Source organism: Galendromus occidentalis, unplaced genomic scaffold, assembly GCF_000255335.2.
Source record: "Galendromus occidentalis unplaced genomic scaffold, Mocc_1.1 scf7180000077500, whole genome shotgun sequence".
Lineage (NCBI taxonomy): Eukaryota > Metazoa > Arthropoda > Arachnida > Mesostigmata > Phytoseiidae > Galendromus > Galendromus occidentalis.
Genome location: NW_003805488.1, coordinates 1,191,989 through 1,217,164, shown reverse-complemented (window position 1 = coordinate 1,217,164; position 25,176 = coordinate 1,191,989). Strand labels below are relative to the sequence as shown.

The following is a 25,176-nucleotide window of genomic DNA, read 5'->3' as shown; positions in this document are numbered from 1 at the left end:
TCGCTTTCCTGCCCAGTTACATGGACACCGCCTTCACACCGGTAGTGCAGAGAGTTTATTAAAATACCTTTGATGATTTATCAAAATACATCTCTTAGGGCTTACGAAGAGTTCGCCCCGTCTGCGGGAATTTCCTAGAGCCTGGAGTACCTCCATTCATAGCGCCGAGCTCATGATCATTGGGGATCTTCCTTCCTGTATCCCTGCACTGCTATACACAGTTTTCCGCGACACTTGGCTCCAGTTATCGAATCTTCACTCGAGGCATCGGAGTCTACGGTCCACTTCTTCTCGGCATTCTGTTCCGACTCCGGCACAGCTCTTGGTCCACTTCGGTGGGGGCATGCCGAGGTTTCTCCTTTCGATCTCTGTAGAATGGAGGAAGGTTTTCAGTAATCTCAATAAAGTCAATTTTCCAAAGTGAATGCATATCTCTGAAACAAGTCAGACTCAATACCGGCTTCAAAGGCGGCTGAGCACAGAATCGGAACTTCAAATGTTCATCTATCATCCCGTGAGCTCAATCCACCATGCGGATTACGGGATGGTGATATGAAGGGCCTCTATGGACCGTTGGCCTCGACACAGAATACCGACCAGATGAATGGAAGGAAAAAGAGAAATCCCGGACCACCTAAAACTCTTACCTCTCAACATTAATTCGTACTGCTTCCCTCCAACTGTATGCCAGTAGAATTGTATTCCGTAGCCAGGTTCAACGGAGAACTCTGAAAATGCATGCAAAAGTGTCACGAAGCAGCTCGAGTCAGATAGAAATGAGAGGGCATGAAAGGTGCTCCGAGTGTCTTACAATCCGCGGAATAAATGAAGCGCGAATATCAATCAGGAGTTTCCGAAAGATCTTGAATATTGAGCGCGGAAACTCACCGAGAAGCTCGATTTCTGTCTCAAGGAGAGCTTGACGCTCTGAAGCGCTGGACATCGTACCCGAGAAGTAGTATCTCGGTCCAGGAACTGAAAGAAGCTGAACGGAGTGAGAGCGAAGCTCGAGGCTGAGCAAACTTGCGTTCGACGAAGATATTTGTAACGATATCATTGTTCCATAGCCTCGCCAATGTTTCTCGTATGGAGGGACTTGAAACATATGATGGAGAGAGACTCACAGCGGTTCTTCTCGCGAGAATCCTCTGGTGCTAGGAAACAGGCAACTTCCACTGCCAGAGCGAATTGGTCAGATTGAAAAGAACCTGGGACGATGAATACTTAATATATCGCGTATTCGCTGAGAACAACCACCCCCAGTAAGCTCATTCTGTTCTCACTGTTTATCTCAGTATCCACAGCAATCCGAGCAGTCTCTTTGATGGAAGGCAGGTCAGGATGAAATATTCGCATCCACGACCCCAGGGCTGTCATGATCAGAAAGCGGAGCCAGGACCGCAGCTGACTGAGAGCAATTCCAGGTACCGAAGACTCCTTTCAGCGTTGACGCTGGAAAACAAAAAACATGCGTATTTGGATGAAGTGGATAGAGGTGACTTTAGGACAGAAGCGTTCATATGGGGAGGGCCAAGGGGTCTTAGCCCCCTCTAAAGAAATTTTTGGTCGCTACCTGAAGCAGAGAGCAGAGGCCCCCGTTGTTTACTTCTTCATCGACGAATAACGGCTTCGGAGGCTTCTTACAGCGGGCGGGCGGCCGTTGGAAACAACGGCCCTTGCACCTCAAGATTTAGCGACGGGTATGGGCTTAGGGGACGCGTATTGAGCGATCTGATGAGTGTCAGATGCTCTCGGTAATTATCCGGTGGCGTCTTCATTGGCGCAGATGCGATTCAGCCGCGGAGCGGCAACTCTCCCTATATAAGATGTCCTTCGCCACTTGGTATGGATTCCACCACTCAATCTTGAATACAGGCGGATGGCGCGGTCTTCCGATCCAAGTGAATTCCAAGTAGTCAATGAATCCGTTGAGAAGCATCAACTTATTTTGTACGAATTCACTCCCAAGGAGAGCTTCGTAGTGCTCTTTCACGTGCTCGACGGAAACGGAGGCGAGTGCTGTGAACATTCGGAGGTCGAGAGTGAAGTCCGTGTCCTTCTTGTAAGCCTTGAGAAGTTGGGCATCAGTTCGAATGTGTCGCCACAAAGCCTGATGGAAATGGAATGAACAGCCTACGATTCCGGCCGCGGGAAAGGCGGCCTCCAACTGTTTTATCATAGCTGAATCAAAGTCTGTGTGTATGGCTTGAGGATCGTATCCGTTCAGAGATTCCGCATGGGAACCACATTCCCGTCCGGTAGTCTCACGTGGATCGTCTGTCCGGTCGCACAGCTTTCGATGTGAGTGGGCCCACCAGAGTGTCTACGATATTCGACGTTCTGGTGTCGCTCGAAGAACTCCTTGCTGTCTCCAGGAGCTCGTTCAAGGTCTCACGACTCACGAACTGCTATGGACACCGTCTCCGGAGCATGCTCGTGTTCCGGAGACACCTGATGCGGGAGGACCTATGATTAATTCTCCGCTGGGAATGAACGAGCATAGAATCTCTTTGCGAGCATCGAGTCGTATGCACAATACTGACTGTGACTCCATGTCCTTTCATCTGAGTGAGCTCGAGTCGCGCATCTCTTTTTTAAACATCTTTCGGTCTTGCCTGAACAGGTCACCGTCGTGGATTACAGGGTTTTCCTCGGGTTGAAGTGAGAAACTGCAGAGGCATGATGAAGTTCGTTGAATTTTTCCTCCAACGCGAGCGGTATAATTTCGGGCAGAGGCAATTCGAACGGACAACTGCCAATTTTAGGTGCCTGCCGGTACATGGAGCGTCGATGGTGGGTAGGAAACTCCTTCTCGCGCGAATCGGATCCGCGCTCAATTTGGTCGCGCTGAAATCGACTTGCGCTCGGATCGGTTGAGCGCTCAATCTGGTCGCGCTCGATTCGGGCTGCGCTCAATTCGGGCTGCGCTCTTATCCGCTCTGATTGGCTTCGCGCTTAAATCGCACTGGGGCTCAAATCGATCGTGCGCTCAAATTGATTTGCGCTCAATTGTCTATGCACCGAATCAGGGGCTATTTCCGCTCCTTCAATTCGTGTTCTCCAGCTCGTTGAGAAATTGTTCGATGGTCTGCGTTTCGACCGAGGACAATTCCATTCCTGTCTGGCATTGACCGTCAAAGGAGGGAATGCCCGGGGTTTGAGTTCCCGCAATCTTCGAATCATTCGGGAAAACGGTTTGCATCCCGAAATGTTGCATCTGACGCTCGAAGCTAGTTTGGACCTCGACCGCGCTCAATGCCCGATCTTCTACCTGGCCGACATGTGGCAAGGGCTCAGATGGGATTGGGGAGAGATCGCTCAGTTTGTCGTAGATAGTCTGCATATCTGAATCTGCGAGGCTCGGCTGATTCGTCTGCGTTTCCGCGTGCTGGAAGTTTTGCTCAGACATCTGACTATGCGTTTGGGTCTCGGCTTGGGCGAACAATTTCTCCAAGTCTTCGAAGACCTCATCGATGCCGACTGCGACGGTGCAATGATTCGTTACGGTCTGGGTGGCAATCGAAGGACCCGGGATCGGCTCGCATTCCGTCGACGTCTGCACCGCAGTAGATTCTTTGGGGGTACTCGAAAAAGCCGGTGTGGTAGCAGAGCTCTTTGGACGGATAGGTCTGAAGGTCTGCTTTTTCTTCGATTCGAGTTCCGGATGAGGCCGCGTTGTAGGAGACGATTCGGAATTTTTGGCCACCAGGAGTACGGGCACCAGCTGGAGCGGCATGATATTGAAAGTGAGCCGACTTCCTTCATTTGGCGCTCTGTGGGGTCAATATCGAGAAATCTCAATATCCAGGGGTTGCTAATTCTTATTGCACCGTGACCCGGCAGGATTTTATGGCGTCTGGCCGAATCTTTCTGATTCAAATCGATGATAGACAAGCCTAGCCTCAATTTACCTCGGTGGACTCGGGACGCCATGCTTCGCCGTTTTTTGGTGCCGTCGGCAGGAGCTCCGATGTCGGAACGTCGCATCACAGTGTGGACATTTCACCGTCTGGTTACAGTGGTTCTCGTGATGTTTGAGGAGATAGTGCACGGAGAAAGTTTTAGGACAATGCGCGCACCTCAATTTTTTCTCCGCGTGCACCTTCAGCTCATGCTGAAAGGAAATGAGGCCGGTCAGTATCGAACACCCACTTCATTCTTCGGAAATGTAGTCACGGGGGCCAGGTCCCTTGAGGGGCAGATCATGGACCATTAGGTAGTCGATTTTGTCGGCGAGTAGGTCACTCCTCCGAGGGAATAAATTGAGAAAATCCGGCACCGACATAATTCATTCCCTGACTTCCGTTGGGCACACTCCAGCGAGTCGGAGCCCTACCTGTCGGAAAAGAGCTGCTCTTGTGAATACACGCGGTTCGCCGTCGACAAGACATCGCGGCTCTCTGCATTCGAATTTCTTGTTCGATTTCATCGCCACGGGGAAATGTTCTCAGGATTGGGTTTTTCCTTAGCCAGGCCCTAGGAACACCACAAAAAAGGACAGGTCACCGATGAGGATCGCCGAGAGCCATTGCGATCTGGCATCATTTCTTCAGGCTCGCGAAGAGATTTTGTGCGGGAGCAAACGTGAAGGTACGAGTTAAGAAGCCGTCGTCGGCGGAGCGCAACATGTTATTGTGTCGTGTGTGGACACAGACTTTGTGTCGTGTCCTCCGGATGACAGAAACCGGCTGGCGATGTACATTGTGCTCCCAGGTCTCGCTGTCATCCTCCAACCGAGACTATAGCTCAGGGCGGAGTACGGGGACAGACACCACCGATTTTAGACACACTCAGAGCTCGGGGGGAGCAGAACAGCTGAAGCTGAGCCTTGGGTCTCCCCAACAACGACCGCGTCGTAATATTCCGGGCCCGGTATGACACGACCTAGGAACTCAAGATCGCGCTGTAGGTTCAGCTGGCATGCTCAAAAACCGCGAACGTCGTGCAAGATAACAGCTGAAATCTTCCGGAAAAAGCAGGAAGTCCAAGACCGCTCGAATTCCCCCAGGCAGAGATCATCATCATCAGCGTCTGGGATATACGGTGTGTGTTCTGGTTTCTCTTGGGTCGCGCGTGTTTTGTTTCTTCTCCATTGGACTCCACGCAGAGATATCCCCCGCGCACTATCCGCTGCACGGAGCTGTGATAATGAATTCACTGACTTTCGTGCGAACCATTTCAACATCCTGTGCTCGCCTGGGCAAGAGGAACTTCCGGAAATTCCAGATGTCGAACCGAGGTTCTATACACGATAAAATGAACCCCGGCCCCGAGGAATACGTCGGTGCTCGGATGCCAACAATGGAGGGGAGCTCCGAAATCATACCGGAAATGATCCCAGAACTTGTGGTACCTGATCTTGAAGGCTTCAAACTGAAACCCTATGTCTCCTACAATGTTCCAGAGGTCAATCAGAGCGAGTTCACTGCTGAGGTGAGTTCCCGGGGGGATCCGATGTCGATAGAGTCAGGCGTGCCTACCCCTCGAATCTGATCCACATTCGTTGCTCACTCTGGGGCATATTGCTCCAATTCCCTTCGTGACACAGCAAGCGGGAAGCAGCCTAGAGAGCGTAAGGGTCGAATACGGATAATATATAGAATACATGCATCGACAATTATTATTTTCGCAGAACCTCTTCGAGGCGATGTATACAGAGAAGATCGAAGCAGACTTCAAGGCAGGCAAATTAGACGAACACGGGAACAGTCTGGAACCCTCCGAAGACGAAATGCTCGGGTATGAAGAAGCGAAAGCCCGGGCACAGCGCACGGGGGCAGATTATTTCAACAGATTTTGGGATGACAAGCGAATACTATGATCGGAATGGATTATGTATGTATTTGTGAAATAAAATACGTAGTTATCTTTCGAGAGTCTCCTCCTCCTTCGAGTCCGAAAAATTCCGTCATTTGCGACACGCAGACCGTTTGTTGGGGTCCGCGTATCCCTCGTTCATCGATGGAAGGCTTTCTATTATCGCCCCAACTCTTGCAGACAGTAGACTGTCCGCGAAATGGAAGCGTCTCGCGGTTGAGCAGGGATACCCCCAACGTTTCTGTTGGAATCGGAATGCCAGGGCGACAGAAGCCCTCCGCCAGATTTTCCTTTCGGGTCGGAGAAGCTATCTCGAGCTTCGCACGGAGCCGGATCCCGGGAGGAGCTCGAAGAGAAAGCCGCGGCATTCCTTGAATCCCGCGAGCTGCATAGTCTGGTTCTCTGTTGTCACTTGGGGTGAAGCTGAGCTCTGATTCTCATGAGATCTGCGCGATTCCCCTGTATCGGGGGAGTCGCGAACAATCAGCGGAACTGTCCCATTCGAGAGCGGTCGTCGAACTCCTCGTTCCCTCCTAGTCCTCCCTCTAGGATAGCGCCCTCCTCGAATAGCTGCTCCAAAATTTAAAGCTCCGTCCCCTTGCATACAGTCGCGTAAAAAACTTCCGGTCCAAGAGTTGCAAGTTCAAGGACTCCAGACTCCACCCCTGATAGGCCACACGGCCCCCGAAGCTAGATTGAAAGGTGTTCTTAGCTCTTGTTACATTTGACAGAGACAGCTATGGGACCCTGAGCATTGTAGACCGCTGGACATGCTCCATGACTTCCAACATTGACTCCCCCGTAGCCCGGTGATTCGTGAAGCCTGATGGGAATGATTCGGATTTCCCGCTCAACAAAGATCATTGACACCATTGTCTCACAAAATACTCGTCGACGACAGGATTTCTTCTTCCGCAAGTTTCCCTTGACATTCCTGAGGAGGCTCCCATGACATTACACCCCTTTCTTGAGCGTACGTGAAGTCAGAGCCTTCTGGCGTTTTGGAAAAACGAGCTCCTGTGCGGAGCATCCACGGACCCATTCGCGTGTCACACAGCACACAGCACAACTGTTCGCCGCGGCTGCCCCACAATTCCGCCGCCGCTGCCGCCGTTCACGCCGCTGAGGAGCTTTCAGCTGTTCCACTGCTGGAGCAGATTGGTGATCTTGAGTTTGGAAAACGACGAGTTGAGGCTAGTTCGGAGTCTCGGTGGTAGTGAACATATGTTTCTCTGAAGCGTTCACACGTGGTCAGGGCTGTCAGAACGCCGCCGTCGGGGTTGTCGTCGTTTCACCTTGTGGGCTGGCTTCCGGCAGGATTGACGTTCGAAAATGAAGCTGCTCCTGGCATTCCATATCGCGGCCGTGTGGGCCTTGGTTTCTGCCGATCTCACCGTGGACGATTTAGATCTGTTCGATGTTGTCGAAGACGTGAAACAGAATTTCTACGATTTCCTCGAGGTTCCCGCGAATTCGACGACCTCTGACATCCGGAAGGCGTACCGGCGTTTATCGTTGCTGTATCACCCCGACAAGAATTCTGACCCTGACGCTCCCGAGAAATTCCGGAAAATCGCCTCCGTGGTCGAAGTCTTGAAAGATGAGAAGAAACGAGCGAAGTACCATGAGGTGCTCGAGTACGGCATTCCCGATTGGGCTCGTAGCATGTACTACAGATACTACCGCAAAGCCCGCAAAATGGGATCGACGGAAATGAGCGTTTTGATGGCGATTATTGTGACCGTGGCCCAGACGCTCTGGATGTACGCGTCCTATTGGGAGAAGAAATTCACCATCAACTCGAACGTTAACGAAGCTATCAAGAGGAAGAAACTCAGGTCCACGAACACGAAGAAGAACAAAGCAGCTGAAGAGGAGATCAGACAGCTTCGGGAGGAGCTCATGTCGCACATAATCGCTCCCACTTTCAAGGATATTTGGTTCGTCAGTTTTCCGATCTCGATGTTCTACGGAATTCTCGCGCTCCCGAGTCTTATCAAGGAACGATTGAAAAAAGAAGAAATACCAGAAGAGGCCGAGGAGGAAGAAGAGGAAGAAATCGTTAGACCTAAACGGACTCCTCGACAGAGGACCGAAGTCAAAGGGGCACAAGTTGTCAACGGGAACGCTCCAGTAGTCACGACGACGAAAGCGTCGGCTCCACGGGAGTCTGGCCAAAAAGAGCTGAAGTCGGGCCCATGGACCGACACTGAAGTCGCTGCACTCATCCGACTACTGAAGAAGTTCCCCGTCGGAACTCAGGACCGATGGGACAAGATAAGCGAAGCTCTCAATAGGAGCACTGCCGATGTCACAGAGAAGACAAAAACCTTGCGAACGTCCAACACAAACGTCATTCCACAGCAACAGAGCACGAACAAGTCGCTCTGGGTAGAAAGTGAGATCACTTCGAAGAGCTCAGATGAGGATGAGAATGATGAAGGGGACGAACCTGCGGAGAAACTCGATCCCACCGAATGGAGTCAGGCTCAACAGAAGCAGCTAGAGCTTGCAATGGTGGCGTTTCCAAAGTGGACTGAAGGACGTTGGGATCTCATCTCAGATCGCGTCGATGGCAAATCGAAACGGGCTTGCATAAGCCGCGTTCAGTGGCTTATCGAAAACATCAAGAAGAAGAAAACTGAACAGGTGGAATAATTAGATCGATGTGGGATCCATTGTCATAGATATAAATAATGGAATGAATGTCATCTCATAGCGATGTAACGCGGTCACCTGAATTGTTGAAACTGAGCGAATTCGTTGAAAGAGTTGCCGGAATATATTTTCATACATATGTTGGAATCGTTCGAAGGTGTACTCCTTTCGTGTATATTTTGTGGGGTTCTGCGCCGTTCCGCGGGATGTATGGGGCTGACTCAGAAGAAATAGCCTGCAATATCCTCACTCGTACGAGGGCATTCCCATTCGCCGAGCTCGCGTGAGCCAATTCGAATGTCCTCCCAATTGGCGATTCGGAATTTCAAACAGACCGGAGAGCATTCTCTCATGTCGTTGCTTATGGCGCTTTTTCAGAAATTGATCGGAAAGATTGCATGAACCTGGGAGTCCTGCCATCTGCTGATCCTTTGAAGTCATCTCATGATAAAAAAAACGAATGCTCTCGTTGACAAAGACATTGCTAGAAGCGGAGAACAAGGCTCTGTGTGAAAAAAGGAGCGTTGCATTCGGAGACTTCCGTGACGAATTCAAAGCGGAGAATTTCGAAGTTCTATGCAGAGTGCAAATAATCCCTTCGAAATCCTCGCCCCCTCAGAAACCGTGGCCCGGAGCTTGAAGTTAGGACGGAGGGATACAGGTCCGCGTGATCTATCCTCGCTTCTCGCACGCAGCGGGTCGCGACGTGCCTGAGTGAGGTCGGGGTCCCATCTCTCATATTTCGAGATGGATTGATCAATCAATCACAGTCTCGTTCAGCGAGTCATTGAGCCTAATTTGACTTGGAGTCCAAGAGTTATAGGATTCAGTATTCCCAAGAGTTCGTTGTTTGCCACAATTGCGGTGTTCGAGGACGAGACTGAAACCTGGAAAGCGGATACCCTGATCCTACAGGAAAGAACAACACGCTCGGATTATAAGTTTTACTTTAAATATTTTATTTTACAAAATAATATGCTGTTGCCGTTTTAGATTCTTTCCCTCCGCTCTTTGAGAGACGTTTCAACTGTGATCGGTCTCGGTGTAACTTGAATGTGTGGATGCTCGTAATTCTTTACCATCATCAAGATCATCACCTGTCGCCTACTACTGGTTCACTCACTTTCGCCCGGCTCGGGGAAACTCAAGTTTTCCGCACCGACCCTGGCAAACGATCCGGACGAAAAATAAAAGATCACTCCGGTCGCTCGAAGCGGAACAACTGTGGAATTAGCCACGGTAATTCATCCTCGCCCCAAAGAAATGATTGACTTCGGTTGGTCGTCAGAATAGGCGGTCGACCATTTTCGGAACATTTGCCTTATGCTTCTTCTGCACGTCATCTTCTCAGAAATGATGGATGACATCGAATCGAATTCTACACTCATGATAGATGTACACAGTATTTCGAATGTCCAAATGGAAACGCTAACCAAAAGTGAACATAAAGTAGAAAATCACCGCGATCCCCGCCCGGGAGTTCCCGACATTCCGTTCGGTGAGGCTTGATCCGTTCGAGAATGGAGAATCAAGACACACCGCTGATATCAGCGATACCATCTCGAGAGCCCCTGGCTACCTTTCCGGCATTCAGCCTTTTCTGAATGCATAAATTGTGAGATAATCTGCAAGGATGTACGTTACGGCGTGTTTCTCATATTGTTCCTCTTTTGTATTCACGTCTCCTCCACGACTTTTCCTGTGTACATGTGTGTTTGTGTATTCTATCAGCCTCCTCCTCTCGAGTCTTGAATGTATTCAGTCTGGACCATCAAGAGGCGATATCTGATTTAGATCCCCCTCCTTGCGATTCCATGCATGGATTGATCCCTTTTCCCCTTCCCAAGGCACAACGTTCCACTCGGACCAGCAGTCTTTATAGCGAGGATTTTTCCTTATCATGATCACCAGACAGACAGCCGGACAGGCAGGTAGGCAGTCAGTCACCCAGGCAGTCACTATTAGCTCAACTAATGCCGACCTCCGAGTACAATCGGTCCGACCACTCTATCGACCTACATCTTCCAACGCGTTGAATTGATGTTGACTCTTCCTATCGCGGTCTAGCTATGTTCAATAATTAATCATCACTCATGTCAGCCCAACAAATTCATTCATACAAAACTTCGTCTGCGAGGAATATCCACCACGCCGAGTTGCAACGTGTCATATCCATCATAGGTTAAGTTTCGTCTCGTTTTTGCCTCGATCCGCTATGCTTCTGCTGTTGACTCTGTTGTTTTGCTGCCCTTGATGTTGTCGTTTCCCCTATCCATCCAGTCATGGAAGGACTTCACCCTCGGGTCCGTCTCGATTCAGTGGTGTTTGCATCCTTCGGTTTGTTAATGCTTTTGTCGTAGTATCATATTGTTGATTTTGTTGTCATCAATGAAAGTTGCTAACGTGCTCGATAAACTCCAAGTATGAACAAGCTTCCGCTACCAAACCGGGTGACAAATCCTGTACATAATGATTGGTACTCGGAAGCAAAAGATTAATTACACAACTGTTTCGACCGGATCCGCTTCCGCCCCTCGATTTCTCCGATCCATCTGTCACACGGCGCCAGCTTTCGTCTCGTGTGAATTTTGTTTTCCCTTGATCTCCCCATCCCGGCACCGCCATCGCTGTCGGACGGAACGCGGTAGGGACTCGATGGCCGTCCTCTCTTTCGAGTCGGTTATCTCTCGTTTGCATTCTTCTCTCTGTTCTCCTCTTCCTCTATGTATATTCTATGTACACACAATTCTGTGGACCAATTAACGTTCGGAAAACAAACGCCCGCCCGTAACTTACAAACAGAGTTCGACACGCAGTTGCTCAACCGCGAGTCTCAGAACGATGACCAGGGCGACGATCATTGTTTCGCTCGGTCTCTTTCTCTCTCGCTGATTTCCCCCTCAAGTCTAACACCCACTCGCAGGAGAAGCCTCGTTTCGTTCTGTATTCCGATCTTTTACCTAACTATCTATCTATATATATGTACGCTACTCCACGCTCCCGGATGGAACCTCTCTGGTTCGGATGATTCTCTGCTCGATGATATATTAGATCCATTATGGGGCTGACGGAGCTTTTCAGTGAGATTGCGCCACGTCGTTTCCGGTCGTGTATCGAGGCCGAGTCTCCTCCTGGAAGAGCTGGTTCTGCTCCATCAAGGCCAATGTCTGCATGGAGAATAAAAGTCATTAGCTTCTGCTCTGGATAACCTGGACGGGCACGGTGTCGAGTCCTGGGAAAATATCCGTGTTCCAATCAAGAGATAAATTTTTAATGATAGGAAGGAATTCGACTGATAACAGATAAGAGCTCGAATTCATGTGAGGCAAGGACTTCGGAACTAGAATACGAACAGCCTCGGAGGGAATTCAGAAATGCTCACAACTGAGGGTGGATAATGGCTCAAAAACTGGTGGCGGAAGAGTCACAAAAAATCCGATGGCCCACGGAAATATATGAATGAATAAATCATGGGAGAGTAGGTCACGAGGAGACAATTTAGCCTTTGAGCGAATAAGGGGAACATACCTTGCTCGCACTGTCCTGAGAGCCATGTATATCTGCTAGACATTGCGCGATCGTTCTCGAGCTTTCCAAACACGACATCGCCACCTGCGCTAACCGATGTTCGTACTGAACCAATTGCGTCCGGCATTCAGGCGCGTACTTGGCGAGATTCCGCAAGATCAGAGCCGCCGTTAATCGCACACTCTTCGTCACGGGATGTTCTTTCTCGTCGGCGGCGTCCTTATACTGATAGAAGCTGTGAGCGTGTCTCCGAATTGCGTGAACTGCAGCATCCGGAGCGTAGCCGGGGTGCGGCGGCGGCTGTTGAGGTGCGGGTAAGCTCGCCGTGCCGAACTGGTTTATCTGTTGCCGCCGGATTGCTTGGATCTGTAGGTGATTATCGCTACAATGCCGTTCCTGGACGTGCGTACAGAGCGACAAACGTTTGCGGGCCATGTTGTCACAGGACTTCTTATCACCGGTGACGCCCCATTCACAAAACATTTCTTCGTTTCCGGGAGGAGCGCTCGCGGACGGCCGGAGACCTACGTGGTCGTGGATCGCATGCAGGAACACTTGCCGCGTTTGTAGAAATGATTTTTCGCAGTTTCTCCATTCGCAATAGTATCTCAGAACCTTCTCAGGTTTCTCTTCCTGCAAGCAGATTGATCGGGTGAATTTTGGAGAGGAGACGGTATCGATACGCGGAACAATCGAGCGACTTATATACGATATTGTCGGAGATCAACTTCGAAGCGTCGAGATCACGAATTCGTACCTTCGACTTTTCTTGGTCCTTTTCAGGGACAGTTTTACCGTCGTCACTGCTTTGTTTGGCTCCGTCCCTGACTTCGTCGGTCGACGTTTTTTCTTTGTCCTCAGTCTCGACTGGCTCGTTGAGGACGTCGCTATTTCCCTTGACTGGTTCTTCCACCGCTTTTTCTGCGTCCACCGTCGTCGCACTCAAGTCGCCATTGGCTTGCTGTAGCTCGAAAAGATTCCGATTAGTCCCTATTGTGAGCAATGAGCCAAAACAGGCCGGGCACCCTCTCCATCGAGCAGGAAAAAATTCGTGAGCGGCCCGTGAGGAAGGCAGAGGGGCTGGTCTGGAATCCCGCGCGGGAATGGCGAGTCTGAATCGTGCCTATTTTGGGGATCGAAATCTCACCTTCAGACAAGGCTGATCGCTTTTGTCGAGCTTAATTCTCTTGGATTGATCGTTGTTATTCGTCGGGAAAGCATCTTCACTGACTCCGTTGTGCAGTGTCGTCTTCGTTGAAATCTTCCCTGCGATCTGTTTTTTGTCCTGCGGAAGGAATAAACCTCATCTTAACAGTTTCAACGTCGAGCTTCACCTCTCAGTCTACCATCTCGATCGAGAAGAAAAAACTCACGCTGTGATCCTCTTGGCTGTTGGAGTCGTCCGAACTGAATGTGAGTCTCCGTTTCCGGACATCGATTATGGTAACTCCATCGCCGTTGACTTTCTTCGACTCGTCAACGTTTTCGCCGTTGACCGTTTTCACAGAGGGTGTTCCCCGGTCGAGCAGACCATTCAAAAGCGGTGAAGATTTGTACACCTTGCTCACCGCGACGACTTCATGGTTCCCATTACTCTTCGCGGGAACGCCACCGGTCTCTTTGACTGGCGGAATACCCCTCGCAGCAAGGCCTTCGGGTGCTCCATCGTTCGATTCCTCGATTCCGTTGACGTGAGCTTCTTCCTTCGACGACACATTTTCACATGCGGCGGGTTTGGGCTTGCTGATCGGCGCCGTTATAATCGTCGCGGCTGCTGTTGTGCCCATCGGCGTCGAGGCTGCCAGCGTTGAACCCGCTGTCGCCTGTTCCGCTTGTTTCTGGAGATTCCGTGAAACCTGCAAGGCGACGAAAGGCAGCGTTCAGATCACAGAACCGAGGGTCATCCGAGTTGAATCGGTTTCCTTGTACTTAATACAATATATGTGTCACTCATATGGTAGTAGGTTGAAAGACCAATTTTGCGGGGGCTCGACCAGTTGCTCAAGATAATGCCCCCAATGAGAATCCTCCCCCATCCAGGATTCGTCTCACATCCCGTCTAATTGTCCGTGTTCCTAATTCTGTGTGAAGCGACGTACCTTACTCGCCAAGAGACTTTTAATAAGGTTGCTACTGCCCGCCTGGGTGCTGCCGGCAGCTGTCGTCGGCTGCTGCACCTGTTGCGGCTGCTGAGGCTGTTTCTCATCGTCGTTGGCAGCCGCGGTTACGCATTGCCTAGGCGCACTCAGCTGCGCCTTGAGAATGCTCCCCGCCGACCCCGCTGCGGGTTCTTTCTCCTTCGGAGCGACCATCGAGGCCGGCATGTTGCTTGCCGTCGACGTCGTCGTCGTCGACGCACTTAGCGGATTTGGCGTACTCATGGCGGTCGCCGAAAGCTACAATGAGCCAATTATGGCATGTCAGCGTCTGCGTTCTTCTTTCTCTCTCGCTCTCTCCCTTTCTCTCTCCCTCGATTTCGAGGGAGCACACAAGCTCGAGGGGGCATTCGAAGACAAAAAAACTCCACCACTACGCAGGCAGCCGACATGGTGCTCCCCGGACCCGCCGTCCCAATCCAGTCGATCATCACTCAACAGTCCTTTCATTTTCTCGCTAGTCCAAGCAGCTGTTAGAGAGTGTTCGAGTGCTTCCGCATGCAGCTTTAATAATAAATGCTCAAATGGAGTCCCTTCAGTCGTGTTAACGGAAAAGTCGACAGGGACGATGACAACAGGTCTAACAATCGATAATAAGTATAAACCGTCCAACCTACGATCCAACCGAATAGAAACGACTGCTCCCAAAAACCTCCGCGTCACCATATGGGAATCTTGGTTCCGGCACAGGGAGGCTCACACCCTCTATTCTGTCTCATCTCTCCCGTTCAGCGGTCAGTGTCAGTACTCAGCCGAGCGAGCAGTAGCGTAATCAGCAGTAGCAAGCCTAGCCTAGCGCTCAATCCGAATTAACGGATTTGTGAACCACAGAGTAGCTACCGTCTCGATCATTACTAGTGTAGTGAGTTGCATTCGGATCTAACGTTCACTTGGCATGTGGAATGCGCGTGTGGTGCAATGTGCTTTCCCCGATCCCTGAGTTAGCTCCCGTGTAGCACGAGCGCCTACGGAAACGCAACGACAACACTCGCTCGCTCGCTCTCTCTTTCGGGATGGGATTGGGGATCTCGCTCTCGCGATAGTCACGGTTTCGAACGGCAAATGAGTGTTGTCGTCGGAATTTCCAGAGCAGATCAAACATTCACCGACGTTCTAACAAAACGGTCATCGAGCTCACCTGAGTGACTACACTGGTCGTGATCGTAGGTGCAACGGTTACGGGCGTAGGAGTCGCTCTCCGTCTGAGGTTGTCGTACTGCCAGGCTTGACCCACTTGTTGATTGGGTCCGCTCACTTGAGTTACCTGGATTCGAGGAGAGTGTATCAATTTATATAAAATAATCGAAATCGACGATTTTGTGGAGGATTAGCTTATTTTCGTAACAAAAAAACAAGAAATGTTGACGTTCGAGCTCGTACCTTCAATGATGACTGAGGGAACTGATTCTTGATGCACGTCGAGAAGTGCTGACCACTCAGAACACTCCGCTTGCCGGCTTTCGAACAGAATGTCACGTAATCGGCATAGAGCTCCTGACGTCCGACCGACGCGCCCGGCGTGAGCTCACAGTGAGAACGAATCCACGCGATGGCCAAGGCTTCCGTCTCGCTCACGGTGGCTTCTTGGCTCACTACGACCGCAGAACCGTGATTCGACGCGCCGACCGGCGTCGATCCCGCTGGCACTTGAGCTACTGCGAGAGAGAACAACACCATCAGCTGAAATTCCAGGATCTCCCTAGTCCGTCACGGGGAGGGAATTTTCCCCAGAGCTGTCTCCCACCACCGAATCCCTCCGAGCTTCCGGGACGACTCACCTTGAATACTGGCGTTGGGTTGGGCTGGTCGGACTATATGCTGCACTGGTGTTGCGGCGGCTTGTACCGTTTGGATTTGGATGTGTGTCGCGCTAGGATTAACAACAGGTGGCAGCGAAGGATCGAAGTGCTCCACGATTTTCATACCTCGCTGAGCTGAAGATCCGTACGATATGGGATCCAGCGATAACATTGAAACAATGATTCCTATGGCGTGCCTGATTGCGACGAGTCGTTCGCATATACCGTCGCCCAATTCGGTCAAAGCGAACAGCGTTTCGAGACTATGGATGATGAGCAACACATCGTGCACCGTGAGCAGCTCGAGCAAACGCTCGAATAGCGTGGCGTCAAGCTCGGCGACGAGAGTTCCATGATTGTTCTCGCACTGGGCGAGATGGGCCAGAATGTCAAGGCATCTCGTCACCAAACCCCGGTCTTCGGATTTCAGAATACCGTCGACGGTCAGTCTCAAGAGACTCCGACAGCAGAGATCATCGTGCACGTTCAGTTGTAGATGGGGAGCGATGTTCGATAGGCAGTCCAAGCCGACCTGGCGGAGACTGGCCCAGCGACTCAGGGAGCTCAACATCATCATCCGGAGGAAACCTTGATTTTGTGCGAGAATTTGCGCATTGGCTTCTTCGAAGCTCAGGTTGTGCAGAATCAACGCTATTCTCAGGACTCGCTGAGCTTCCGCATCTCGCGGGCTCACTTCGCTGTTCAGATTGAAAAGATCATCTTCGTCGATGAGTCCATCCTTCGAGGCCATGAACCCTCCCTCGGCGATCAGCTCGATGGTGTCGTCTTGCATCCGTTGCTCGACCAGCTTCTCGTACTTCGGCAGCGGGTTCAAACCGAAGCATTTTCCTACCGTAGGATCAACGTTCTCCTGCCAAAACCGCTCCATGCGTCTCGCTTCGCAGTCTCGCCAGGATTCTTCCAACATGTCTTTCAGCGTCGCGTCTGAAACGGGTCGAGCGGAAATTGTAGGGTGGACTGAAGGCGGAATTTCCGCCCGGTAGAATTCCGGGAATCTCGTAACGCTCGTTGCGGGTTACAACAACTCACCATCGCTGGCTAAGCCTGCTTGGGCGATGAGGAGGTCTATTAGTCTGGGCGGAGCTTTATTCAGCTGCATGGTATGTCGTCCCCCGTTCGCCAGGAGTGTGCATACATTCAACGCGAACGTTTCTTCGTTCGGTAGACCAGATTGTAGGGAGAAACACAATCGCTCAAAAGGTGAGGACGCCGGAGCGAACTGCGTCGATAAGCCATAGTTGACCCGTTGGCCGTCGGTAACGTCGTGCTGTTGCCTGAAAATTTCGAAATGACGCCGTTCCTTGTCAGAGAAGATTCGTACGCAGATGAGAAGAAGAGCCGAGTTGAGGAGGGGAAACATCGGAGCTCAAAATACGTAATCATGAGTTTTGAGATTTAGGAGTTTGATCTTACCGATTGTAGGACATCGGGACCTGTACAACGACCGCGCTCGAATTCGCTCCACCGCCTCGGTTCGCGTTTCGATTTCGAAGCGCCGATGAAGAAACTTCTCCTGAATCCTCGACTTCCATGTCCGGATCCTCTCCGAGGAACGTCACTTTCTCGTATGTGCTCAGGTACCTTTGATACATCCGTCGCAGAACCAGAGTTCCGTTCGGACATCTGTCCGGGAACCGAATTTGGTGCGAGATTTCGTACCATCGTTCAGGTTTTTCGTTGATCTGAAAGGGGTCAGAGACGGTTATGCTCTGGAATCATGAGATTCCTCTTTCTCGAAAAATTCCGTCTCGGGAGAATCCGACTCGTTCACGAGGGAAGGAGACCGGAAGCGCACCGGGGGCGCCGAAGAACAAGCACCCCTCTCTCCGGCGCCCTCCACCACGACGGTTTTTCTCTAGTGTGGTCGCGCTCGATACGAGACGATACCGATCGCGATGCCTGAATCTAGCCGGGAGGAGAGCTTTCCCCAAGGGTAGAGCTCACTGCCTTCGGATCGTTTTTCCGCTCCGAACGATGAAATAACAACTCTCTATATTCGCGCAATTTTTCGCACAAAATCACTCATTCCTCAAAATCAGATCCCTTGCCGTCCTTGATAAGCCTTGGCAGAATCCCCCACCGACGCAAACCAGGGGCTGATCAACTAATTATCATGGATTTTCTTCACATTGAAAGCATAAAATAACGCTTCGGACGCGATCGGCGCGAGCGCTAGAATTCGGGCATTCCCGAAGACTGCTCGGTCTCTCACCTCTGGAGAGGGGTCTCCGGTTCCAATTTCGAAAAATGATCCATCAGCGAGAGAAAGAGAAAAAGAGCGCCACAGAGAACTACGCTGTCCCAGGAGCAATCATCAGAGGGAATAATTCGCTTGCATCGCGTAGCCCGTATCATTTCAAAGTCTACAGAATGGGATCCGACAGCATGCTCATCCTCGAGAGTTTGGACAGGGCTCATGATTTTTAAAATCAAAAGAATTCTCGAGAGCGTTCGCACACATTCAGATTGAGGAAGAATCTTAAACACGAGTTACAGGACCCATCTGGGAGCAGGGGCCGACAATGAGACAGCCGAGCGCCCCGAGGACACTTCCGGGAGAGATCCTCGTCTTTTCTGTTGATGTTTCCGCAAATCCTCGAGTGACAAGACGATCGCGAAAAATAGTGGGTCGACGTATTCTCTGGCTTTCCTGATCAGAATAACATCAAGATATCACGGACATTGTTCCAACCACTGTAATGCTCTCTCCATGATCAGGAAGGAGAGATTCAATCAAAATCATCGACGCTCTTCACCCACCACGAATGAGGAGAATCGAATTTCTACGAGTCGAAATTTCCTCCGCGACTTGAATCAGATCGACCCGGGGCAGCTGAATTTTGTGTAGTGGACACAATTATGGGAGATGGCTGCGAGCGTATTGTCGGTGGAGCTTTGAAAGCGTGCGCGGTGTACGAGTGAGTTTCTCCAGTGTTGACCGCGCGTCATTGTCGATAGCTTAGCGCAAAGAAGTTTTGGCGCGCATGAAAGTATCTCAACTCTTACACCGGTCAGAGCGATAGTATTCGACTCACTCACGCGAGCGTAGAGTCAACGGCGACCGGTTTAACAACAAAACTGACGGCCAGGTGTTTCGGCCCGCACCTCGAACGTCTCGCCCAGCTCATCACCGATGAGAATCAGGATAATATCATTGATGATTCAGAATTAGGAGGGATTGTGGGCCATGCATAAGGATCATTTACCCCGTCCTCCCGGAAGGAAAGGAAACATATCGTTCAAAATACGATGGACAGAGTCGAGTTTCCGACAAGTGAGCGATGCCTCGCTCATACACATTCAATCGCCGCTGATTTCTGTGGCTCCCGTCGTGGGAGCTGTGCTCCTCGTTAAACGATATTTTTTCGCTCGTGAAACCGAATAAAATCCCGATGCTTACGAGTCCCTTGAAGCCGGCAACTTCATTTCGGGTGGGTGCATTTATTTGATCACCGGGACTGGCGAACACGACTGGCTTGAGCTTACGACAACACTATACGTTAGGCTTAGCTAACAAAACGCACAAAACACGCAGAAATCACATAAAATTCAACTGAAAACGATCGACATAGACACTCGGGGCACTTGCACCGAAGACCCTTGAAGGCGCCACCGAGACACCCCTATCCAAGGCCGCCGCGGATCCTTGCGGCAACCCCTTTTAGCCGGGAACATCCGAGCGCCACTTCGAGAATTCGATGCAATTTCTGTTCGCGTTCAGCGATTTCTCGGCCGATTTCGATTCGGTTTTCACCGACGACCTCATTCGATCACTTTTCGACTCCTAAAAACTCCTCTACAAAGTTCGAGCATTCGAGCGGGCCCCGAAAACGCGAAACTATCGGAAACTAACCTTGCTTGCACCTCCAACTGCGGTGACGGATTTGTAAAGTGTGTGCAGATCGAGTTCTTGACCGCAAACAATCGGCGCAAATTTGAAGTCCGTTCTAAAACAACAACCATCGGTTAATCGGGAACTCGAACACGGTCGAAAAGCTGCCGAATCGATTGAGTTTGTGGACGGTTAGAGTCTACGCGGTCCCGCTGCTGACTCTCCTGCGGCTGGAGGCGGCTGGCAAACTCGACCCCGCTAACTTACCCGCGCTGCCGATGGAACTCGTGCAGTGAGTTGAGGAACTGCGAGGCCTCAGTGGCCTCCGGGTGGAGCTTCTCCATGCAAAAAACTTTGTCCGGATCTTCGCAGGAGAGCGAATCAAACGCTGTAACGCCAGCTAACAGTCAACAGTTCTGGTCAATGATGAACAAGCCTGGCCATCATCCTCCCATTCAACACTCAAGCTTGACACTCAACACGGCACGACCCGAGCTACAGCGTTCTCACTCGCGGCGCTCGCACATCACACTTCGGTGACGCTCAACTCGTCCAAATTCACAAATTCAGCTTGCCGTACGGTTTGCAGAGTGGCTCTCAAATGTTGTTTGGGTTGTTAGGCGATCATCGGGAGGTCTTTAGCGGCGCCGATTTCGGGCGGTGCTGTTGGCGGGCGCTCTGCTCGAGGCGAGGCGTTTGGCGGAGAAATTCAAATCCGCAGCGGAATCCGGAGATATTCAATCGGAATAATCCTGACGAGTGGAGGGAGAGATCAACCGCGTATCCAATGCACAGGATATCCCGCTACTACGCTGCGTGGGAATCCCGGCGATCGTAAACAGACGCGCTGAGTATGGCCGAGCTCGCCCAGCACTGCGTCGGCAGGAGGCCCCTGACTGAACGACGACGGGCGACTACTACGATGGCAGACGTTCGCTGCTTAGTTGCTTCCATGAGCAGCTAAAGTCGATCAGTAGTCGTAACCTGCGCTCTCGACGAGATTTAAACCAAAAATCTAAATTCCACCAGTATCGTCGCCCTTCCGACGTAGAGTTCTCCCGCGAGAGGTCTCGATCGGCTTCCGAACAGGACACTCCCAGGGAAAGTGGCGTGAGTAAGAGCGGATGCAATCGATATAGCTGCCTCGTGAATGCAACACATCCCACGAGCCCGTCGTGCTCGGATCCCCCGGGAACGATCGCCGTCTTGCATCGTGATGCTGCTTGTCAAACAGGATAGACTGACAGTGTCGAAGAGGATATGAGTCAAGGTCAATAACCTTATTTCAAGGTCATCGTTCTGTACCGGGCAGACCCGCAGCCGCACACACTCACACAGCAGCAGGAGCTGGGAGGCGGGCGGCAGACCGGCAGGGGAGAGAGCGCATTTTCGGGAAACGGAAGCTCAGACGGCTTCGGGACAACAACGTTTCAGAGCGCATTTCTACTGCTGTCACAATGCGCGAGGCCCTCGTGAATTCCTCGTAGATATTGTCCCCTCAGTCGAGATCGGAGTTCGTCGCGAATGGCTCGGCGACTATGCCCTCTCGTGGGGAATCGCTATTACAGACGACAGGACACTAATTGGAGTCGACAATAGCTGTCCTCGTCTCTGCTTCTTCCAGTAGCCTTAAATCAGGCTCCGATGGTCCTATCTGCTAGACACCCTTGCGCGACCCAGATGAGCACCGGATCGGTGAAAGGCTGTGGACACAGTGCCCCAAGAATGAATCCACGAGCTCGAAAGAAACCCTCCTCTCCTCCGAGTCTTATTCGAACGCGATGAATCAGCGGGGAGTCCAGACCGAAGGATGCTTATCGGGATCTATCACGAAAGGAAATATCGATTAACTCCGTCCCGAAACGAATGAGTTCCGACTGGTTCACGGAAAATATCCGCAGCGGCTCCGGATGGATCGCAAATCGCGAATCTCGAAGACGCAGATCGACCCTACAGGTATTAGACCGCAGCTGCACTCCGTAATTTCATTGAACGGAATCACCAGGATGAGCGGCAATGGCCCAGTCGACGCTCTCCCAAGCGAGTCTCATTGAGCAGACCCGATATGTACTCTAGGATCGGAGCTCATAAGCCCGCAGGAATTTACCGGCGGACCGAGTCGAAGCTCCCCTTGACTCACCGGATACTCGTGAGAACTCCGGGAGAGGTATCTATAGGGCAGTGGTTCCCAAACTTTTTCTTCCACGGAAGCCCTAGGGGTTCCGCAGGGGTTCCGCAGGTAGACTTAGGGGTTCTCCGCAATCCGCCGCGGAACCCAAGGATTCCGCGGCACCCCGTTTTGGAACCCCTGCTATAGGGTTCCACGTGAGGCGAGTCCGTCGAGTCGAGGCGCCGGACGCGCTGATCACCCAATAATCCCAACGGTCTGGTCCAAAGGCGAGAATCAATTTACTCGTGAGTCCTTATCGGTCAATTTCGCTGATTCATAAGAATAGGGCCGCCGACTGAGAAAACCGATGCTATTCTGCGCGCCTCTGTTTCAAGCGGATTGTCTGCTCGCCTTCCTAGGCCCACATTGGCTGGGAGCGGCGGCATCCACTCGGAAAGTAAACACAACCGATGTCAACATATTTTTCACTGAGGGGGTGAGTGAGGTGCGCGGAACACGAGAAAACGAGTAGGTCCTTCGAGAACGGTGACCTCTGACCATTCCGATCGACTGGATACAGCGGTTCCCAAACCTTGCTCATGAGGTCGAGAATCTAGACCTAGATTATGTCTCGTTTTCTTCGGCTCTTCGAGCCGTTGAGTAGAAATTGCGGTTCCTGGACGAAAAAACTCGCTGAGGGTCCTTCGCTGGAGGCTTTCATAGCGAACTCGAGCGTTCCTCGAGAGAACTATGACCCCACCGAAGTTCCGTACCTGATCGACGAAAGCGCACAACTGAAGAAAGTCTTCTTCGAGGTGAGAGTTCTCGCGAGAATTCGACTTCATTCCTATGATATCACTCCGTTCGACCTTCCGGAGGAGTATCGAAGAGTCCTCCGCTCCAGGCTTTTGTCTGGGTCCTGAACTTTTGTTGATGGGTCTCATTCTATTTCGGATTCAAATTCCGTGTTCCCGACTGCTGCATCTCTCCTTTTTCGTCAGGTCTACGGTTGTCAGATGAATGTCAACGACACCGAGATAGTCTGGTCCATCCTGAAGAAGAAGGGCTACGAGCGCGTCTTGAACCACAACGCCGCCAACGTGGTTCTAATCATGACGTGCTCGATTCGGGAGGGGGCCGAGCAGAAAATCTGGAGGAGACTCCAAGACCTTCGGAAACATAAGCAGCGACGTGATCTGCAGGTGGGAGTTCTCGGTTGCATGGCGGAGAGATTGAAAACTCAGCTGCTGGAAAAAGAGAAATCCGTAGACGTGGTTGCTGGTCCCGACAGCTACAGAGATCTACCGAGATTACTGGAAACTGCGTCAGGAGGCCAAGCAGGAGTCAATGTACAACTGTCCCTTGATGAAACTTACGCCGATGTGACCCCAGTCCGACTCGACGAGCGAAGAAAAACTGCGTTCGTCTCGATCATGCGCGGATGCAACAACATGTGCACGTACTGTATCGTGCCATTCACCAGAGGTCAGTGGATCAGGACTGAGATTCCGACAGCTGGATCTGTTCAATCTGAGCGAGATTACCTACCTTCCTAAGCTCATCATTTCGAAGACGGCGTCTGATTGAATAAGGGTCGTCCCGCTCCATGCGGCTCTAATCGCGCTCCACAATCTGTTTCCAGGTCGGGAGCGGTCTCGACCTATGAATTCGATTCTAGACGAAGTTAGGCATTTGTCATTGAATGGAGTCAAGGAAGTGACTTTACTCGGTCAAAATGTCAACAGTTACCGGGACATGTCTGAAGAGTCTCATCCTTTCATACGCTTCACAGGTGAGGCGGAGTGACTAGCTCTTCATCGCTACATGTCTTCTCCTAAATCTATCAGAACCCCCTACATACACGGAGCAAACGATAGATCGAGACCCGACCGTTTGACATATTGAATGCTGAAATCAATTCCAGATGTTGGGCTAGCCAAGGGCTTCAAGTCGAAATGCAAACTCCGTTCCGGGGGCTTAGGATTCGCGGATCTCCTGCATCAAGTCGCAGAAGTCGATCCTGAGATGCGCGTTCGCTTCACGTCCCCGCATCCGAAAGATTTCCCAGACGAGGTTAGAGGCTCTCCCGAATGTCACCGAACGTCAGGGCTCTGTTGAAATCTCCGACTGAGAAGGTCTACCCACCGAATTAATTCGGTCCAATATGAAGCCTCGATCTCTTCTTTCCCTCAGGTTCTGCAAGTCATTTCGTCGCATAAGAACATCTGCAATCACATACACCTGCCCGCACAGAGCGGAAGTACCCGCGTTTTGGATCTGATGGGCCGAGGCTATACCCGTGAAGATTATTTGACATTAGTGGATACGATATACAAGTTCATGCCCAACGTCTCGCTCACCTCCGACTTCATCACCGGTTTTTGTGGCGAAACCGAAGACGAACATCAAATGACCCTGAGTCTAGTGGAACAGGTGAACAGAACCCTCACGAAGGATATCCTTTGAGTGATTTCCGTTCCTCATTGCGCGATTATCTAAGACTCCTTGTGAATTTCCCCGAACCCAGGTCGGCTACACGTTCTGCTACGCATTCCCGTACAGTCTCCGAGAAAAAACGAGGGCCCATCGACGGCTCGAGGACGATGTTCCTCTTGAGGATAAGAAGAGACGAGCGATCGAAATTTTGGAAGTTTTCCGCCGGAAGGCGAAATTGAAGTTTGAGAAGTAGGTTTCCATGGAATTTCGATTTTCGTGACAGGGTACTCGGTAGGACTCAGGAAGCCAGAGGAAACTCCAGACTAATCCGGGTTCTGTCGGTCCTCGGAATTTGACGTTTTGTACGAATCATTCGCTGCAGGCAGATCGGTGATATCCAGACCGTGCTCGTTGAGGGTGAGAGCAAGAGATCGACCGAGGAACTCTTCGGTAGGAATGAAGGTAAGAGTCATGAGTGGGGTACTGCGAGCCTCCATCCCGGAAACTTGCTCCAGACGCCCATTGTGTCCGGATGAGACGTCGCAGAAAATGAAAAGGAGAGCATTCTTGTAGGGAACACCAAAGTTATCATCGCCAACGAAGTCGGAGGAGAGCGGATACATCCCGGAGAATACGTGAGCGTGCGAATAACGAACTGCAGCTCACAGACCATGATCGGTGAAGTATTGCGCAAAACGAGTCTACAATCATCGACTGATGAAGAGGAGAAGCGTCAGATGATCCTCTGATTTATCATTGAATGTGGCCTTTCGGACTCCCGTTTTGTTACCTTGCAACTCATGCAGTTCAACGAAGGAG

The 25,176-nt window shown here is 51.2% G+C and overlaps 5 protein-coding genes across 5 annotated transcripts; 3 read left to right on the top strand and 2 right to left on the bottom strand.

The window, feature by feature from the left end:
* Positions 1 to 3,046: 3,046 nt before the first annotated feature.
* LOC108864681 (uncharacterized) lies at positions 3,047 to 4,429 on the bottom strand. Its single transcript, XM_018640783.1, has 3 exons — positions 4,337 to 4,429; positions 3,912 to 4,114; positions 3,047 to 3,773 (listed from the first exon to the last, which is right to left on the bottom strand). Exons 1-3 carry the CDS (start codon positions 4,427 to 4,429, stop codon positions 3,047 to 3,049), a joined length of 1,023 nt encoding a protein of 340 aa, XP_018496299.1.
* Positions 4,430 to 5,046: 617 nt separating this feature from the next.
* Positions 5,047 to 5,867, top strand: mRpL41 (mitochondrial ribosomal protein L41). Its single transcript, XM_003746636.1, has 2 exons — positions 5,047 to 5,433; positions 5,633 to 5,867. The coding sequence occupies exons 1-2, from the start codon at positions 5,149 to 5,151 to the stop codon at positions 5,819 to 5,821; spliced, it is 474 nt and encodes a 157-aa protein (XP_003746684.1). The 5' UTR covers positions 5,047 to 5,148; the 3' UTR covers positions 5,822 to 5,867.
* Positions 5,868 to 7,101: 1,234 nt separating this feature from the next.
* Positions 7,102 to 8,627, top strand: LOC100901650 (uncharacterized protein F54F2.9). The gene has a single exon (XM_003746635.2). The coding sequence runs from the start codon at positions 7,150 to 7,152 to the stop codon at positions 8,473 to 8,475; it is 1,326 nt and encodes a 441-aa protein (XP_003746683.1). The 5' UTR covers positions 7,102 to 7,149; the 3' UTR covers positions 8,476 to 8,627.
* Positions 8,628 to 11,146: 2,519 nt separating this feature from the next.
* On the bottom strand, positions 11,147 to 20,155 carry Bap170 (Brahma associated protein 170kD). The gene is made up of 12 exons (XM_029112421.1): positions 20,079 to 20,155; positions 19,833 to 19,926; positions 17,393 to 17,661; positions 17,009 to 17,253; positions 15,938 to 16,903; positions 15,540 to 15,811; positions 15,298 to 15,423; positions 13,377 to 13,859; positions 13,151 to 13,288; positions 12,761 to 12,964; positions 12,004 to 12,636; positions 11,147 to 11,642 (listed from the first exon to the last, which is right to left on the bottom strand). The coding sequence occupies exons 1-12, from the start codon at positions 20,153 to 20,155 to the stop codon at positions 11,553 to 11,555; spliced, it is 3,597 nt and encodes a 1,198-aa protein (XP_028968254.1). The 3' UTR covers positions 11,147 to 11,552.
* A 2,361-nt stretch (positions 20,156 to 22,516) lies between these two features.
* On the top strand, positions 22,517 to 25,121 carry LOC100901506 (CDK5 regulatory subunit-associated protein 1). Its single transcript, XM_003746634.1, has 8 exons — positions 22,517 to 22,736; positions 22,923 to 23,406; positions 23,564 to 23,713; positions 23,846 to 23,994; positions 24,115 to 24,354; positions 24,449 to 24,606; positions 24,740 to 24,819; positions 24,931 to 25,121. Exons 1-8 carry the CDS (start codon positions 22,548 to 22,550, stop codon positions 25,104 to 25,106), a joined length of 1,626 nt encoding a protein of 541 aa, XP_003746682.1. The 5' UTR covers positions 22,517 to 22,547; the 3' UTR covers positions 25,107 to 25,121.
* Positions 25,122 to 25,176: the final 55 nt, after the last annotated feature.

Excerpts from the sequence above, each read along its gene's own strand:
- LOC108864681 (XM_018640783.1), bottom strand. The coding sequence starts at position 4,429 with ATGAAATCGAACAAGAAATTCGAATGCAGAGAGCCGCGATGTCTTGTC. Across the intron at positions 4,115-4,336 it reads GAGCAGCTCTTTTCCGACAG|CATGAGCTGAAGGTGCACGC; the intron begins GTAGGGCTCCGA and ends ATTTCCTTTCAG. Across the intron at positions 3,774-3,911 it reads GGCGTCCCGAGTCCACCGAG|AGCGCCAAATGAAGGAAGTC; the intron begins GTAAATTGAGGC and ends TTGACCCCACAG.
- mRpL41 (XM_003746636.1), top strand. The coding sequence starts at position 5,149 with ATGAATTCACTGACTTTCGTGCGAACCATTTCAACATCCTGTGCTCGC. Across the intron at positions 5,434-5,632 it reads AGAGCGAGTTCACTGCTGAG|AACCTCTTCGAGGCGATGTA; the intron begins GTGAGTTCCCGG and ends TTATTTTCGCAG.
- LOC100901650 (XM_003746635.2), top strand. The coding sequence starts at position 7,150 with ATGAAGCTGCTCCTGGCATTCCATATCGCGGCCGTGTGGGCCTTGGTT.
- Bap170 (XM_029112421.1), bottom strand. The coding sequence starts at position 20,155 with ATGGAGAAGCTCCACCCGGAGGCCACTGAGGCCTCGCAGTTCCTCAAC. Across the intron at positions 15,424-15,539 it reads TCCCTCAGTCATCATTGAAG|GTAACTCAAGTGAGCGGACC; the intron begins GTACGAGCTCGA and ends CCTCGAATCCAG. Across the intron at positions 12,637-12,760 it reads AGGACCAAGAAAAGTCGAAG|GAAGAGAAACCTGAGAAGGT; the intron begins GTACGAATTCGT and ends ATCTGCTTGCAG.
- LOC100901506 (XM_003746634.1), top strand. The coding sequence starts at position 22,548 with ATGTCTCGTTTTCTTCGGCTCTTCGAGCCGTTGAGTAGAAATTGCGGT. Across the intron at positions 23,407-23,563 it reads TATCGTGCCATTCACCAGAG|GTCGGGAGCGGTCTCGACCT; the intron begins GTCAGTGGATCA and ends ATCTGTTTCCAG. Across the intron at positions 24,607-24,739 it reads GCGAAATTGAAGTTTGAGAA|GCAGATCGGTGATATCCAGA; the intron begins GTAGGTTTCCAT and ends CATTCGCTGCAG.